Genomic DNA, 18,048 nt, shown 5'->3' on the forward strand with positions numbered 1-18,048 from the left:
ATTTAACCAATCCATTTCAGTGTCTGCCACCTTGCAGGATGGTCTGCCACCACTCTCAGAGTTAAGCTTTCTCACATTAACCTTCAGGAGCTTCTGGATGATAAACAGACAGGTTTTTCCCAAAGGAAGCAATGAGGCTCTTACATACAGAATCTCCAAGCCAAAGAAAAGTGTGCCGAACGCATCAACTACTTACTCTCTCCCCTGGTTGGTCACTCCTACTTCATCCATCTTTCCTAAAGAAGACAGTTAAAAGAACTCAAAGCGGTTGCTTATGGGAAAACAGAAGTGTTGCTGCTTGGAGAGCCGTTAGATTTCACTGCGGATTAAAATGAAAACCTGAAAAGTTACTATACAAACTGAGGCAGCCACCGAGTTAAACTGAGAGAGAGAGAGAGAGAGAGCGCGAGAGAGAGCGAGAGAGAGCGCCAAGACCGAAAGCAATAGTCGTGAGACTGTCTGTGTCCCCACGTCGGTAAACCTGGCAATAAATTAAAACAGCAAGGTCCTTTCAACGCTAATACCCTAGGATCTGCAAACGTCCGTGAGTAATAAACGACAGGGCACAATTCAAAACAGAAAAATACATTTGTCAGATAAAAAGCAAACTCAAGAGGGCTTGTTTCATAATGGACAGTTAATGAAATTACAGTAATCAGCACAGTAATTTTACGATGACTCTTCAGAGCGTTAACGAAAGATAATACGGGTATTAGGGAATCTATCTCCGTTGATTAGACAGCTTCTTTGACACAGGGCACGGAGGGCCCGGACGCTAATGACACATGCAGGGTCTGGGAGAGCAGCGTGTGCTAAACGTCACGTACCAGCCCCTGCTCAGCCGAGCTGGCCCACTGTCACCACCCACCCTTCCCTGCAAACTGGTATGAGCCGGAGACCAAAGGCCTGAACCCAACTGTGGGCTCCGACTCACGTCCCAGCTCAGTAGGGAAAGGGCTCTGGCACTCTGACATGGCTCCTGACAAATTAAGAGCACTACCAGTTATGTCTTCGACTCAGAAAGAGCTACACATCTCAGACTGTCTATGGTTTTAACTCACAGACCTTGACATAGAGGAACCAGCATCCTACCTACCTGTGAAGGGCAACAGCAGACAGGTCTCACAGGAAACGAAAGCCAATCCCCCCGGTCCCCAAAACCAAACGCAGCTATCATTACACAGCTGTCCACAGGAAGCACAGGACGGGGGCAGGAGGCTGCAGCAGGGGCAGACCCTGCAGCCCACAGGATGGCTTTTCCTTGCAGAGTTAACTGTCCTATTGTACACCAGCATCACTCCTGCACTGGGAGAGCAGGGAAATGGGAAAAACTTAAATACTGTTCGTTGAACCAGCTGATTTGGGAGTATTTTTTGAACCAAACAAAATAATAGCATCTTAAGATCACAGAGTCAGAAAATTTCCATTTGAAGGATCCAGACAGCTTTAGTCAGGTCACAGACCCAATGCCTGAATTCTCTCCCGGTGCTCAGCGGGAGATAAGGTGCAACTCTACAATCAAGGGAGAGGGATGGTACCATCTCTACAGCTACTCTGTTTAGGCAGTAGTCCAGGGAAATGCAGAGCTATGAGCAGACACCTGTAACAAGCAAGGAAATAATTAAAGAAAAGGAACTGCCTGACCACCATGGTTACTGTTCCATGCACCAATGCAGAAAATGGAAACATGGCTGACCTGGCCACAGCACCCCAGCCAGCAGCAGAGCTTACACTGAGATACCGCCTAGCACTACAGCAAGAGGTGTTAGTCCCTCTTCTCGGTGAGCTTTCCTGCAGGGTCCATGACCATCTATACCTGGATAGGGGGTGGGGAAGGGAGTAGAGGCTTGAAAAATTAACATTTCAGGGTCTCACTTTGTACTCTTTAACTTTTACACCTTTTTTTTTTAAAAAAAGATTTATTTATTTTATTACAAAGTCAGATATACAGAGAGGAGGAGAGACAGAGAGGAAGATCTTCCGTCCGATGATTCACTCCCCAAGTGAGCCGCAACGGGCCGGTGCGCGCTGATCCGAAGCCGGGAACCTGGAACCTCCTCCAGGTCTCCCACGCGGGTGCAGGGTCCCAATGCATTGGGCCGTCCTCGACTGCTTTCCCAGGCCACAAGCAGGCAGCTGGATGGGAAGTGCAGCTGCCGGGATTAGAACCGGCGCCCATGTGGGATCCCAGGGCATTCAAGGCGAGGACTTTAGCTGCTAGGCCACGCCGGGCCCTAACTTATACACCTTTAAGGTTTCTGGGAATCTGCCCTTGCCCACAAACACAACTTTGAGCATCACTGTTCTAAGAATGAACTTTCGGGGCAGGCACTGACCCTAATTAAAGTATCCATGACCCACAGCAGAAGATCTGGGCTTGCTACCTGGTCCAGGCTCCTGACTCCAACCCCCTGCCAAGGCAGACCATGGAGGGCAGTAATTGAGTTCCAAGGGGAAATCTGATTTGTGTTCCTGGCTACTAGGAGCGGGAGGTATTTGAGAGGTGAACAGTAGATGGCCTTCACTCTCTGTGTCTCTCAAACAGAAATGCAAGTGCCCCATGAGAGGGAGCAGGTAGGTTCAGACAGCTCCTTGGCTCTGCTCAGTCCAAGCCTTAGACCAGATGCCAGGGCACACAAGGATCCCTCTAAGGAGCTCACGGTCCTGAGAGCAGACAGGTGCGCAAACTGGCAACTTCAGTTAATGACATATTGTACAGGTTCGACCATGGGGAAGGTGATTTATACAAAGATTTCAAAAGAGGGCCCGGCGGCATGGCCTAGCAGCTAAAGTCCTCGCCTTGAACGCCCCGGGATCCCATATGGGCGCCGGTTCTAATCCCGGCAGCTGCACTTCCCATCCAGCTCCCTGCTTGTGGCCTGGGAAAGCAGTCGAGGACGGCCCAATGCATTGGGACCCTGCACCCGCGAGGGAGACCTGGAGGAGGTTCCTGGTTCTCGGCTTCGGATCGGCGCGCACCGGCCCGTTGCGGCTCACTTGGGGAGTGAAACATCGGATGGAAGATCTTCCTCTCTGTCTCTCCTCCGCTCTGTATATCTGACTTTGTAATAAAAATAAATCTTTAAAAAAACAAAAACAAAACAAAACAAAACAAAAAACCCCAAAGATTTCAAAAGAATGCCTTGAAATACAAAACAGACAAAAAACATTCTAGCCTGGACTGAGTTCAAGGTAAGGAAGAACCTGACTCAGTGTGTGTGTGTGTGTGTGGGGGGGGGGTACAATGATGAGGGACGAAGCTTTGCAGGACTAGCAGGGGAACACAATTCTGCCAGGCGCTGGCTTCTCGGCTGAAGCATACAGTCCCCAGGAGGAAGGGTGAGGGAGGACAGGGCCGTGTGGCGGGAAGGCGAGCCTGCCCAAGCTGCACCAGGATAAGTAGCAGTCAGTAACAACCCCTGAGCCAGACTCCACGCCAGGGGCTTTACTCCTCACGCAGGGATCCTGGACAGCCACCAGATGGCAAGGGGGAGACAGACGGAACAGCTTACAAATAAGTACCAAGATCATAATTTCAAAGACATCTGACAGCAGGGACAGTCCAAAAGTCTGTATCCAAAGTGTGCACCGCAACACTACGTTTCAACAGCCTCCCTACCACCCCCTCCCCAAATGAGAAGATCCCCACTTTCACACCAATAGAAGACTGGATCAATAAGATGTGGTGTGTCTACATCATAAATTGTTTGGTTTGTCCCAAACAGGCCACAAAATACTGAAGTACGCTACAACATACATGAACCTGGCAAAAATCCGATGCTAGCACAGGCATTTAGCCTCATGGCTAAGACACTTCCGTTCTACCTCAGAGTGCCCGGGCTGCATGAGAACGCAAGCTCCTGAGCCCAGCACCCTACCAACGAGGACCTGCCGGCAGCAGATGGCGGCTGCAGGAACCGACTCCCACCACTCGTGCTGGGAGGCACGAGGGTCATGATCCAGTCCCCAGTCTTGAAACTATCCCGGTCCTGTCTGCTGTGGGCATTTCGGGAGTGGATAGGAGTTCATCTGCTAGCTTTCTCTGTCACTCTGCCTTCCGAATAAAAACACTTTAAGTTAAAAAACAAAAACACGATAAATGAAAGAGGTCCACCACCAAAGACCTAGCGTATGATCTCCTTGGAGAGTGGTGGTCACAGCCCCTAGGGACAAGCGGGCAGTGACTGCTGACAGGCACAGAACTTCCTCTGGGACATCACCTGCGGCCTCGCAGGAAGCTGCGAACGGGAGCAGAGCTGAGACAGCCCCCGGTCCAGGCACCAGCAGGCAGCTGCCAAGCAAGGTCTCCAGTCACACCACACCAGAACCTCATACCCTTTTCTCCCGGCACGGATCTTACATTACATCCTGAAACTTTGCTCAAAATGCTGACTAGCTACAACACTGTCTCTGAGAACTTCTCAACACTTTCTAGATGTAAATCATGGCTTCTGTGAACAGCAATCATTTCTTTAGTTGCTATTTGTGTATTTAGATTCTCTCATCTTGAGCCAGTTTTGACAGCTTGTCTCTTTTTGGGATTTGTCTGTATCATCTTAGACTATCCAAGTTGTATTGATACACTTATCTGTAGCACTTAAGTCTCTATTCCTGTGAGGTCTTTTTTTTTTTTTTAAGATTTATTTATTTTTACTGGAAAGTCAGATTTACAGAAAGATCTTCCGCCCACTCGTTCACTCCCCAAGCAGCCACCAATGGCCAGGCTGAGCCAATCTAAAGCCAGGAGCCAGGAGCTTCCTTCGGGTCTCCCAGACAGACGCAGGGTCCCAAGGCTTTGGGCCATCCTAAACTTCTCTCCCACGCCACAAGCAGGGGAGCTGGATGGGAAGTGGAGCTGCCGGGATACAAGTCAGTGCTCCTATGGGATCCCGGCGTGTATGCAAGGTGAGGACTTTAGCCACCAGGCTACCACACCGGGCCTTCCTATAAGGTCTTTTTTTTTTTTTTTTTTAATTTAATTATTTATTATTTAACTTCATTAATTACATTGTATTATGTGACACAGTTTCATAGGTATTTGGATTCTCCCCACCCCTCCCCAAACCCTCCCCCCATGGTGGATTCCTCCACCTTGTTGCATAACCTCAGTTCAAGTTCAGGTGAGATTCCCCCATTGCAAGCATATACCAAACACAGAGTCCAGCATCTTATTGTCCAGTCAAGTTCAACGCTCGGTGGCGTGGCCTAGTGGCTAAGGTCCTCGCCTTGATCCCATATGGCCGCTGGTTCTAATCCCGGCAGCTCCACTTCCTCTCTATCTCTCCTCCTCTCAGTATATCCGACTTTGTAGTAAAAAAAAAAAAAAATTTCCTATAAGGTCTTTAATGTCTCCTCTTATAGCCCTGATTTTGGTGATTTTAATCTCCGCCAGTTCTTTCTTTCCAGGACAGATGCTTTTTACCTCTCCACCCCAAGCCCCGCCCAGTTCCCCAGCTGGAACTTCCAGTAAAATGCTGACTAGAGGTGGTGAGAGTGGACAGCCTCTGCAGGAAGTTGCTGACCCTGGAGGAAATGCTGTCAGCCCTTCGTGGGCAGTGAATGGGGCCTGACACTGCAAACACTTATTCTGCGTCTGCGAAGATGACGGAACGGTTGTTCCCCTTCGTCTGATGACATGCTACAGTACACTGAACAGCTTTCTGACAGGGAACCAAATGTGCGCTCCTCAGGCCAGTCCCCCTGGACTCTGACGTGTGGTCCTCGACTCTGCTAAGGATGTATGTGCAGGGAGTGTGGGTCTGCACTTTTCTCCTCTCTCAGTCTCTGTCTGACTTTCCTATCAGGGATAATACTGGCTTCAAAGAACGAGTTAGGAAACGATCTTTTTAAATTGGGGGAGAATCTAGGAAATAGTGGTGTTAATTTTTTTTTAGATTTACTGATTTTATTTGAAAGGCAGATTTGCAGAGAGAGAGAGACAGAGAGCGTTTCCATCCACTGGTTCTGTCCCCAGATGGCTGCAACGGCTGGGGCTGGGCCTGTCACAAACCAGGGGCCTGGAGCTTCTGCCGAGTCTCCTATGCAGGTGCAGGGGCCCAAGGACTTGGGCCAGCCTTCACTGCTATCCCAGGAACAATAGCAGGAGGCTGCAGCAGAAGCAGGGTACCGGGGACTTAAACCAGACCCCATGAGATGCCGGCACAAGCGGAGTCCTCACCTATTACACAGTGACCCTAGTGGCTGAGAGAAGTGACCAGCGAAGACCTCTGGTCTTGGGTTTTTCTTCACTGAAGCTTTCAGATTACCAACTCAATTTCTTTCACTGTTTAACTGTCTATTTACATTCTTTTTTTTCTGAGTCAGTTTTGATAGTTGTGTCTTTGAAGAGATTTGTCAGTGTCACCTAGACTATTCAATTTGTATGCATATAATTGCAGCATTTTATTTCTGCAGGGTCACTGTCCTCTCTTGTACTCTGATGTCTTTCTCTCCCCCACCGGCTTTTTCTTTTTTTAATTTTTTGCCTTTACCAATCTAGCTAAGGTTTATGAACTTGCTACCTCTTCAAAGAGCCAACTTTTATTTTTATTAATTTTCTCCATTCATTTTTGGTTTCATTTCTTCTCTCACCTCTATTACTGTTTTCCTTGTGCTTCTCGGGGCTTACCATCATTCATGTGAGAGGAAGAGTGGAATCACACGCGACAGTCCTGTATCTCTCCCTCCCTCTCTCTCTCTTTCCTAATTTATTAGTCCTGTATCCCTTTTTAAGGAAGGCTGACACTCCACTATGTGTGTGCACAACACCTGCCCGTGTCGAGGGAGAGCTGGCTGGCTTTCACGTTCGCGCTGCGGGGCGCTCCGCCGCTAGGAGCACAGGACCCTGCTCCTCGATTCTTCGGCATGCACATGCAGAAGTGACAGTACTGGACTACACGGCAATTCTATGCTAAGTTTTCTGAGGCATTATCCTAATATTCCTCATTTTACATTCTCCCCACAACACAAAGGCTACATTTTGCTACACCCTTGCCGACACTACTAACCTCCTTTTAGCAAATGGAAGCTGCAGACATGTAGATTTTCAGCAAATCCTCATTCACTTATTAAGATTTTTCTGCTCTGTCCATTAGAATACCTTTGATTCTTACAAACCAGCTGCAGGTTGGGCAGATTCTTTGTAACTAAGACCATATGTGAGGAAACCAGAATCCAAACTGTACTTTTCCACATCCTAACGGACCCAGCTTACAAGTTTCCACAGTATACTGAGAATGAGAGTCTCCACTTGAGAACGATCTTTAACATTGCTAAAACCTGGACAGGGAGGCAAAATGTGGGCATTTGGTGTGCCAGTTTGGTGTGCCAGTTTGGGAGGCCTGCACCCATTACACTGGACTGTGCAGTTCAAATCCCGGCTCTTTCGCTTCTGATCCATCTTCCTGCTAACGTGAACTCTGGGAGGCAGCAGTCGGGAGCTAAAATACCGGGTTCCTGTCCTCCATGCAGGAGATCTGGACTAAGTTCCAGGTTCCTGGCCTGGCCTCATCCAGCCCTAGCTATTGTAGGTTTTGGGGAGTGAGTCGATGGGTAGAAGATCTGTGTTTCTCTATTTCTGCCTTTCAACTAAGTTTAAAACAAATATTTAAAAATAACTAAATAAATTCTGAATGAAATTCAACGAGAAAAAGAGGGGAGGAAATGGCTGAGTACTAAAAACAGCCCAGATGTGAAATAAGCAAGACACAAAGCACAATGGCAATGGAAAACTAACTTAGATAAAAAGCTACCCACAGGGACCACTGTTGTGCTTCTCCAGGCTAAGCAGCATCGCACACGAGCACTGGTGAGCCCCGGCTACTCTGCTTCTGATCAGCTCCCTGTTAAAGCACCCAGGGGAGCAGTGAAAGATGGCCCACGCACTGGGGCTGCTACAACCCACATGGGAGGCCTGGATGGAGTGGCAGGTTCCTCTCTGACCTGGTTCTGGCCTGATCACTGTGAACATTTGGAGAGTGAACAGCAGACAGGAGATCTTTTTTTTTCCCCCTTATTTTAAAAAAAATATTTATTTAAAAGGCTGACTCAGAGAGACAAAGAGAGGAGGAAAGACAGGGACAGAGAGCTTCCATTCACTGGTTTACTCCCCAAATCACAACAGCTAAAGGTGAGCCGGGCCAAAGCCAGGAGCTTTTTACAGGTCTCTGATGTGAGTTCAGGGGCTCATGCACAGGTCACCCTCTGCTGCTTTTCCAGGCGCATCACATCAGCAGGGACCTGGACTGGAAGTGGAACATCAGGATTCGAAGCAGCACCCATATGGGATGCTAGCATCAGCTTATCTTTGTATAACACAACACTAGCCCCTGGAAGTTCTCTCAATAAATAAACGCTCACTGAATCACTTAAATAAGAAAGTGCTGAGAAAAAAGTGGCTACTCTGGAAAGATTAACAAACTTACTTTTACACAGCCAAGTTCAAGCTGGACACTGAGTATGTGTCCCTGAATTCAGTGCAGGACTAATTGTTGCGAATGAGAGCTACACAGTGTGAACCATGGCGCACGGAAACTTGCTCTGACAATTGCCTGCAAATGAGCAACAACAGTGTGACTACCTGATAGCCTTCTGTCTTCTTCTGACACCACTTCAGCAAGGCATTCCTCTTGGAGCCTCCATATTCTCTTGCCAATGCCGAGAGAGGATCCTTCCTTTCTTCCCTGGGAAGTGAAAAGCAAAGTGGCTGACATTGAAACAGTTTTAAGCATCAGAATAAGAAAACAGCACTAGTTTACATTCTGAGTAGGAGAAATGTACATTCAAAGGCCATCTAATGGCAAACATGTCTTCAATGTTTTAGAGTGGTTTATGCATTTCAAAGCCGTAGTGACAGAGGGAAAGAGAGAGAAAAAGAGTAACACACAGACACGTTGATTCACTATCCAAATGGTCGATGGCCAAAATTAGTCCAGGCTGAAGCCAGGAGGCCACAGCTCCATCTGGGTCTCCTGTCTGGATGAAAGGGAGCCAAGCACTTGGCCCATTTCCTCTGTCTTCCCAGGCACATCAGCTGAGAGCAGGATCAGAAGAGGGGCACCCAGTACTTGAACGAGTGCTCTGACAAGGGATGCCAGCCCTGCATGTGGGCAGCTGAGCTCACCATTCCACAACTCTGTCCCTTTTCATCTTATCAACTTTTAGTTTACAATAACACAGAATCCTTGCTGTCAGGGGTCCCTGCTGTCCGAAGAGAGGGATCCACTCATAGTCCACATGAAAATTATTAACGACCCCATACAACATGCCTGCACCATTAGTGGAATGCTCTCTGGGCTGCATCTGAAAGTGGTGTGACTGTCCTTCATGCAGGCTCTTACCCTCCCACCATTGTTATGCTTTGATTTGCAACCTTTCCTTTGGTTTCTAACCTCTTACATCCTTAACATCTCATCAACAAAAGTCACTTTTTTTGTGTGTGAAAAAAAAAAACTGACAAAGAGGGGGGAAACAGAAAGATGAGTCAGTGACAGAGAAAGAGTGTGCACGATAGCATTTGCAACTGCTGGTTCACTCCCCAAACACCTAGAGAATCCCAAAGCCAGGAGCGAGAGCTCCCTTGTGGGAGGCAGGGGCCCAAGTTCTTACACCAGTACCTACCACCTTCCAGGTGCATTAACAGAGAGCTGGACTGCAAAGTAAGTACTTAGATTTGGGACAGTGGTGGCTTAACCCAGTCATCACAATATCCACCCCTAACCTCTCCATTTTAAACTGGGGAAACCAAGGCCAGACCACAGCTCCTCAATGGGGAGCTGAGAGGAAGAAGTCCACCAGAAAAGACCGGAAGACTCTGGCTCCCCTCAGCACTGCACTCCCCACCTGTTCCCTGGTGCCCTAATCACGGGACTACCGCCATCCCAAAAAGCTGGGCTTTAAAGCAAGCTTCAAGTACTAGGGGGTGGGGATGGGGGAGTGTGTGAAATATCCCATTTTATTCTTAAGCTCATAAATTACTGTATGGTTAAATTTCTGAAATCCACACCTACCTTCCCTTTAATTCTTCTTAATTATCTTTAATGGTTTTTCCTTATCTTTGTAAACAGTGGATGCTAAATTTTGACATTTTTTTCTCTTTAGTTCCTAATATGTCTAAGTCCAAAGAGGTTCCATGAACAAAATAAGCTTACACTGTCACATATGGTTTATCAATTATTAATGTAGCATCACATTCTCAAACAATGTCTAAACAATTAGAACCACCTTTGGCATTTAACAACTTCAGATCTTTTTCCTAAAATTCTGCTGCTGAAACCATCTTTTTGTTTGAAAAACCTCCTGCGGGGCCAGCACTGTGGGGGTAGCAGGTGTTAGTTCAAGTCCTGGCTGCTCTACTTCCAATCCAGCTCCCTGCTAGTGTACCTGGGAGAACAGCAAAGAATGGTCCAAGACCTTAGGATCCTGTACCCACATGGGAGACCTGGAAGAAGCTCCTGGCTTCAGAATGGCCCAGCTTTAGCCATGTGGCCATTTGTACAGTGAACCAGTACATGGATGATCTCTCTCTCCCCCTCCTTTCCTCTCTCTTTCTCTGTAACTCCACTTTTCAATAAATAAAAATGAAGCTAAGGGTAGAGGGATAAGGAAAGAAGGGAGGGAGGAAGAGAGAAAGGAAGGAACGAAGGAGAAGGAAACCTCCTGGCCCAACTCTCTTCTTCACCTCCTCAGTTGTCACCCTTCTGCAGATCTGATGTCTCTTTTCCTGATGTTCCTCCAGGACAGAGTATTCCTTGGATCACCTTCTTACACAGATTTATTCACTCCACTATAGAGCTGCTATTACATCACAGTGGCCCACCTGACTTCATGGGGGCTCCGCTGCCTTGAGTAGACCTGTTCAATATCTTTCATCACACCAACACAGCTAGGACACCTTGCCCTGGCTCTTTGCATCTGTCCTCAGGATCCGCAGTCCTGCCTGCCTGCCACGTCCCCTCTCCTTCCCCTTCGCCCCGGCTGGTCCCTTTTCACCAGGGAAGTCCTGTTCTTGTCAATGGTCACCTTCTCACTAACCATCCTGAGGGGCCCACTCAGTCCCACCCTCTTGGGGAGCCTTCCCCAACCCTATCCACACTCCGAGCATTCAAATCTCATGTTGCTTACTTCGGCACCCAACTGCTCAAGCATAATTTTAAAACACAAAAGTATATTCTACACCATTTACAAGATAACTGGTGTGGGAGAAGTCCATAAGTGGCAAGGAACACAGTGCACCAACACCATTCTCCAGCCTGGTCGTGTGCGCTTCGAGGCCAGGAGAGGTGCAGGAGAGCCAGCAGGGCTAACTGCTCTCTACCTTAGGCGGCTTCGGGTGGTGGGGGTCACGGAGGCTGTGGGAGAGGAGGACAGCGAGAGCTGGGGTGACGTGGTTCCCATGGCCATCAGAGAGGCTGGCGAGGCTCCCTCTGGCGCTGAGATGTCCCGCTTCATCTCTTCGCTGCTCCGTCGAGACACTGAGGGTGAGAAACAGTCATTCATTACTTATTTTGTGACAAAAAAAAAAAAAAAAAGAAAAATCATCGATTGAGTTTCTGAGATGTTCTCTTCTGAAGATTCCAAAAGGAATGCATGTTCCCTTAAAGTATAATGGGAGATATTTTCTTTACTTTTGCATTAAGAAATCTGTGCGGGAGGGTGTGTTGAGCCTGCTAGTTAAGACCCCAGCATTCCACGTCAGAGGGCTTAGGTCTGACACTTGTCTCTAGCTCCTGGATCCAGCCTCGAGCGGACAGGCAGGTGGTCACTGCTCAGGTACTTGGACTCCTGCTACCATGGGGGAGACCTAGACTGGTTTGCAGCCCTGGCTGCTGGGGACTTCTGGAGGGTTGGGCCAACAGATGAGGGCTCTCTGCCTTTGTTTCTGTCTCTCAGATGGATGCCTTAAAAAAAAAACAAACAGAATCTGTGAGCAGGTGGCTGAACCACTTGTACTGGGTTCCACACGCTCTCTGGTTCTTTGTAGACCAAGAGTTGTTGAGGACAAGACTTTATTGCATGTAGACAGCATGCAGTGAGTGCTATCTGTGAACATGTGTTTCCCGCCCAACACAACTGAAAAGCTCACTGATGCAACCCCTGCAATGACTCGCCCCTGCCTAGTCCCCACGGCTGCAATGAACATAGCCTCTCTGAATGCAGCTGCTGCCTGCCCAGGAACCAGAAGCAAAGAGATGCTTCATTTCAGGGCTACCCACACATGTTGATCAGGCTGCGTTTTCAAAAACTCGATCAAGGCAACCAGAGCTAGAATCTGAATGTCAAGTGCTGTAAGACACTGCACCTGGTTGGACTCTTACCACTACAGGACCAGTAGGGTGGAGGTGGCCACTTCAGCACCGAGAACGGTTAAACAAAAGTGGTTCCAAAGAAGGTGGGCCCTTGGGAGCTGAGGAGTGCCCTGTGTGAAGTGACACACCAAAGGCCCAAACCCCAGACAAGTTCCCCTGCAGCTTGGCAGGAAGCATGAGCTGTCTCACCCCTGGATGGACTTTTGTAAGGCCGCAATGACTACCAAGTACCCTCCATTTATTGGCTAACATATTCTTGATTTTAGGGTAACCACAAAGAACACAGAATCCTGTGTTAGGAAAGCGATACTCTGGAGATCTACAGGGTACACGTGTGTTCTAGGATGTCACCTTAAAATGACATGTGTATATATTTCTGGCATAATTCTCTCAATTTCTATCATAATTTTTGTGAGCTTTTAAATATTATTTTTATTTATTTGACAGAGAGAGAGACAGAGAGACCCTCCCCTCTGCTGGCTCACTCCCCAAATGCCCACAGAAGCCATAGTTGGGCCAATAACTCAACCTAGGTGTCCCCCATGGGTGGCAGGGCCCTAACTACCCCCTGCCATCATCTGCTGCCTCCTAGCATGAGCACCCCCAGGAAGCGGAGTGATGAACCTAAACCCTCTGACGTGGATGTGGCCTCACCAAGGCATCCATCAACCCCCCATCTCCCTCAGTTCTTATCATGCTCAACATCAGGAGGTTCTTTCATGTGGAGTGCCAGGAAACTGGATGACAGCACTTCTCTGAGTTGTATACGAAACAGAGGAAGTAGACTGAGAGAGACTCCAAAGGGCTCTGTGCTAAGAAAAGCACACAGAGAAAGGTTTTGGGAGCTGAACCCTGGGATGGTCCTTGAGCTCATCACGAGACTTCCCACCGACTTCAACTCTCGGCTCTGAAGTGCAGAAAAGGTTCTTAACTTCCCTCCATCCACAGAGGGGTGTTAACGGATTTATGGGGGATTTTCCTTTCATGGTGTAACTCTTTGTCCACTCTTTGCACAAGGGGGACATTAATTGATTTATGGTGATTTTTTCCTTTCGTGCTCCAATTTCTAGATGAGCTATTAAGCGTAAACAAAGGCCACAGAGGGAAAATAACACAAACAACTGAAAAATAGAAGCACTAGCTTTAGAACACTACATAACCTCATTAAAGTCAATATTTTGGGGGATGGTTTTATCATACTTGAAAAGTTTCAACTTCCAGAAAACCATTGGTGTGCTTTGAAATAATTATTCAAACATCACTATGACATTCAGAGAGAAAAACTCTAATGCCTCATGCTGTATCAACTGCGAGTGAATCTGTGTTCTCAGTGTATCGCCAGACACACCATAAGCCACGGGTGGGGAAACTGTTCTGGTAAGGCCATTTATAATATAGTTTGCAAGCCACTCAAACAATTAATTGACTTGAAGACTAGCCTGCTGTCGATTTAATGAATTTTGAGTCTTGCTTGCAGTTGCTTTGGCAGGCCCAGACGAAATGACATTGCTGGTCTTAAATGGGCCAGACTTTCCCCACCCCTGCTGTAGACACTTAATAAATATTTGTTCAACAGAAGGAACTATCTAGTGATTTGTTTCTGTTTTTAAATCCCATTTTGAAAATGTGCTCTCCGGAGACTTTGGAAGGGCCTACAAGGTAAATTCAGAGTGAAAAATAACCAAGTGAAGAGCCCGAGGCAAGCAGAACTACAGGTCTAATGAGAGCGGTGTGGGCTGATGGTTGTGACTCTTGGGAGCGTCCTAGCGAGGGGCTGTCACCTGCGATGGTCTTGGCACTCTCCATGGCAGGTACCCTGGGCAGCGAGGCAGGCCGGCTGGTGGATGACGTCCTCAGCAGATGCTCTGCATAGGCAGAAAGGGCACAGCGAGAGATGAGATGCTAAGCGGAGGGTCTCCAGGGGCACCAGGGCTTGGGGGGAGGCTCATCCTCCTTCCCAGACCCAGGCCCCCAGGCTCCAACAAGTCCTGACATCTGTTCACCCAGAGTAACTCCAAGAACGAAGGAACATGAGAGAACATTCTGTTCAACGTTTCCTTTCTGGGGACCACACTAGCTATGCAGAGAGGCACGTCTACACTACCACTCACCTCTTCAGGACAATCCAGCCCAGGTTCACAGACTCCTACTACATCTAGGTCCCCTTGACACACTCAGGAGCAGCCTCGTCCCTGGTGGCCATGCGGATACCACACACAAGTAAGACAACAGCCAAGTCCAATGGGATCCTCAGAACAATAGAATGAGAAAGGGCTACAAAACCACTGAGGGGAAAAGCCAGTCACTCTGATTTCCAGCAGGTAGCAGGGAAGGCTAGCTGGCCCTGCTCGGTGGAGAAGAGGTAGGAGAAGAGCCCATCTCCACAGAAGAATAATGAGGGTGTCAGTGTGGAGGACGCCAAGAGCCCGAGGGCTGCGACCCTGGGTGGGTGGGAAACAGAGCCAGCAGAGGATAAGCTCACATGGGCGGCCAGGATGCATCCTGTGGTGGCTGGGGTAGGAGGGTCCAGAGGGGTGTGTGTGTGTGTCCACACACGGGCAGCCTGGGGTGGCAGGGGTGTGTGTACACTGGGGAGCAGCCTGTGGTGGCGTGTGTGTGTGTGTGTGTGGCAGCTGGGGAGCAGCCTGTGGTGGCGTGTGTGTGTGTGTGTGTGGCAGCTGGGAAGCAGCCTGTGGTGGCGGTGTGTGTGTGTGTGTGTGTGTGTGTGTGTGGCAGCCAGGGAGCAACCTGTGGTGGCGGAGTGTGTGTATGTGTGTGTGTGTGGCAGCCAGGGAGCAACCTGTGGTGGCGGAGTGTGTGTATGTGTGTGTGTGTGGCAGCTGGGGAGCAGCCTGTGGTGGCGGGGTGTGTGTGTTTCCGTGTCCTTGCCAACCCAGCATGCCTACCACTTCTTCAGAACTGGCCATTTAAATAACCACCCCCTTCCAAATGTGAGGATATGAAAAGCACCGACGGCCTCTGCTCCGGAGAGGACATCTTCCAGTCCTCTGAGGTAGGAGGGGCCTGGCCTGGGGAGTGGGCAGCCCGGGCTGAGCACGTGAACAAAGGTGCGCCCCACACTGTCAGCAGTCATTTCAGCTTGCCTGTCTTGAGCAATCCTCACCCTGTGCACACAGCCTATTGGGAGGCATCAGTCAGAATCCTGGGTCCCGCCAACAACTGGCATTTATCCTTACGGGAAGAGCATTTTACACACACCCTGACAGACACAACAAAGGCAGCAGGACACAGACATTGAAGAAAGAAAAAACAAAACGAAGCAGAAATCGGCATTTAGATCTAAGAAAAATTTCCATCGAATGATTATGAAACTGTAGTCACTTCCCTCAAAGTCCTGGTCTCCTCCCAAAATAACGCAGCAAATTAAGAAAGCGAAAACAGAGGTGAGAGAGGAATCAAAACAGAAAGCGTCAGCTGCAGACACAGGCACCATCCCGGCCCTCCCTGGCGGAAGGTGCGCCCAAGGAGCCACACGGAGGCTGCAAGCTGCTCTCTTCCACACAATGAAGAGAAGGCCACAGGACTCACTGCTAACATGTGTGCCCAGCACCTGGGCAGGTCTTTTACCTTAACTCTGTAAAAATGTACAAAAATGTCCTCACAGGCCAAATACACTATTCATTATAAAAGTATGCATGGCAACTTTCAACAACCATGACACTCTGTGCTCTAAGTATTTTTCCTGCAAGAGCTCAATCTGGGGCCCAGCATGGCGGCCTAGTGGCTGAATCCTCAACCTTGCACCACTGGGATCCCATAGGTCACCAGTTCGTGTCCCGGCGGCTCCACTTCCTATCCAGCTCCTTGCTTGTGGCCTGGGAAAGCAGTGGAGAATGACCCAAAGCCTTGGGACTCTGCACATGCGTGAGAGACCCGGAAGAGGTTCCAGGCTCCTGGCTTCGGATTGATTGGCTCTGACCACTACAGTCACTTAGGCACTGAACCAGCGGACATAAGACTGTTCTGTCTTTCCTTTTATCCATAAATCTGCCTTTACAATAATAAATAAATAAATCTCAAGGAAAAAAAAAAAAGCTCCATCTGGCCCACTGCTTCTATGCTGAGCAGAATGGTTTCCACTATAATCAACTAGAGCAGGCTGGGGCCAGCACAGGGGTGCAGCAGGTTAGACTGTGCCTGCAACGCCAGCAATCCCATACAGGTGTCCTGCTGCTCCACTTCCCATCTGGCCTCTTGTTAACATGCCTGGGAAAAGCAGGGGAAGAGGGTCCAAGTGGGAGACCATGTGGGAGACCCGGAAGAAGCTCCTTGCTTTGGGCTGGCCCAGCCTTAGCCATTGCTACCATCTAAGGAGTAAACCAGCGAACAGAAGATCTCTGTCTCTTTCCCTCTAATTTTGCCTTTCAAATAAATGAATAAATATTTAAAAAAAAAAAAAAAAAGGTGGGCCCGGCGGCGTCGCCTAGCAGCTAAAAGTCCTCGCCTTGAAAGCCCCGGGATCCCATATGGGCGCCGGTTCTAATCCCGGCAGCCCCACTTCCCATCCAGCTCCCTGCTTGTGGCCTGGGAAAGCAGTCGAGGACGGCCCAATGCATTGGGACCCTGCACCCAGAAGAGGTTCCAGGTTCCCGGCTTCGGATCGGCACGCACCGGCCCGTTGCGGCTCACTTGGGGAGTGAATCATCAGACGGAAGATCTTCCTCTCTGTCTCTCCTCCTCTCTGTATATCTGGCTGTAATAAAATGAATAAATCTTTAAAAAAAAAAAAAAAGGCCAAAGATTCCTAAGTGAATTTCCCTGGAACAAAAGTTCGCTTGGACACTTTGTTTTAAAAAACAAAAACAAAAACTGTATAGCAAGCTGGAGAGACCGTATTATACCACTGGAAAAAAAAATTCCAACCTACTGCCATATGGAGTTATTTTTGTCTTCAATCCATTCATCAAACAAAAAATCAGTGGGTGTCTGCCTAGGACTGGCCAGCACTGGGCCTGGTGCAAAGGTCGGGGGAAAGAGGAAAGGCAACTGGGAACTTGTCCCCGTGGAACCCCAAGTCTAGAATGGACGCAGACAGCCCTAACGCTGTGAGTGCTGGGCTGCCGTAAGCACCCCGAGCTCTGGGAACACAGCCGGCCACGTGACTGATTTTGAGGGGAGGTCCGGAAAGGTCTTCTCAGGAAGTGACAGTGAAGTGGAAACTAGAATATTAATGGCTTTTATACAGGCAAAGGAGAATCAGAGCTTGGAAGGGAAAGCTACTTCCTGGCCAAGTGCTCAGCAAACACCAGCAGAAATGCAGGACTGCGGCCCTGGAGGGCAAGGGCAGGTCGGAGGCAAGGCAAGCCAAGCCGCACAGGCACTGCGGGGTGAGGGGTCTGGACAGTGAGGGTCTCCTGGATCAGCGCTGCCTGGCAGCGTGGGCTGTAGAAGGAAGGTGCGTGCACAGTGAACAGTTACCGCACAGGCCAGAGCTGGTACAGACACGCACACGGATGGATCACTGAAGGCAAAGAAAACACACTCAAGAGCAATACAAGGACACAGAACCAACAGGCCTGCTGACCAAATGCATGCAGAGCTCATAAGGAAGGAGGTACGCCATAACAGAGACAGGGAAGGTCAGGCATGCTAGGGAAGGAAGACAGATGAATGCCTTGAACTTGAGAACCCTTTGAGGACCGAGGGAAAGATGGCAGCGGGCAAGGGCGGGAGAGACACTTCAGGACAAAGCCGGAAGTGAACACACAGTTTTGGAAATTGT

The 18,048-nt window shown here is 48.9% G+C and overlaps 1 protein-coding gene across 1 annotated transcript in view; it reads right to left on the reverse strand.

The window, feature by feature from the left end:
* SPECC1L (sperm antigen with calponin homology and coiled-coil domains 1 like) overlaps positions 1 to 18,048 on the reverse strand; it is a 121,307-nt gene that overhangs the window by 22,445 nt on the left and 80,814 nt on the right. The window contains exons 11-13 of the mRNA XM_058656493.1: positions 14,087 to 14,170; positions 11,315 to 11,471; positions 8,579 to 8,681 (exon numbers count right to left, since the gene is read on the reverse strand). Coding sequence (XP_058512476.1) covers positions 8,579 to 8,681; positions 11,315 to 11,471; positions 14,087 to 14,170 — 344 coding nt within the window. The remainder of the gene's footprint in view (positions 1 to 8,578; positions 8,682 to 11,314; positions 11,472 to 14,086; positions 14,171 to 18,048) is intronic.

The sequence above is a fragment of the Ochotona princeps genome, chromosome 29 (assembly GCF_030435755.1).
Source record: "Ochotona princeps isolate mOchPri1 chromosome 29, mOchPri1.hap1, whole genome shotgun sequence".
In the NCBI taxonomy this organism is placed as follows: domain Eukaryota; kingdom Metazoa; phylum Chordata; class Mammalia; order Lagomorpha; family Ochotonidae; genus Ochotona; species Ochotona princeps.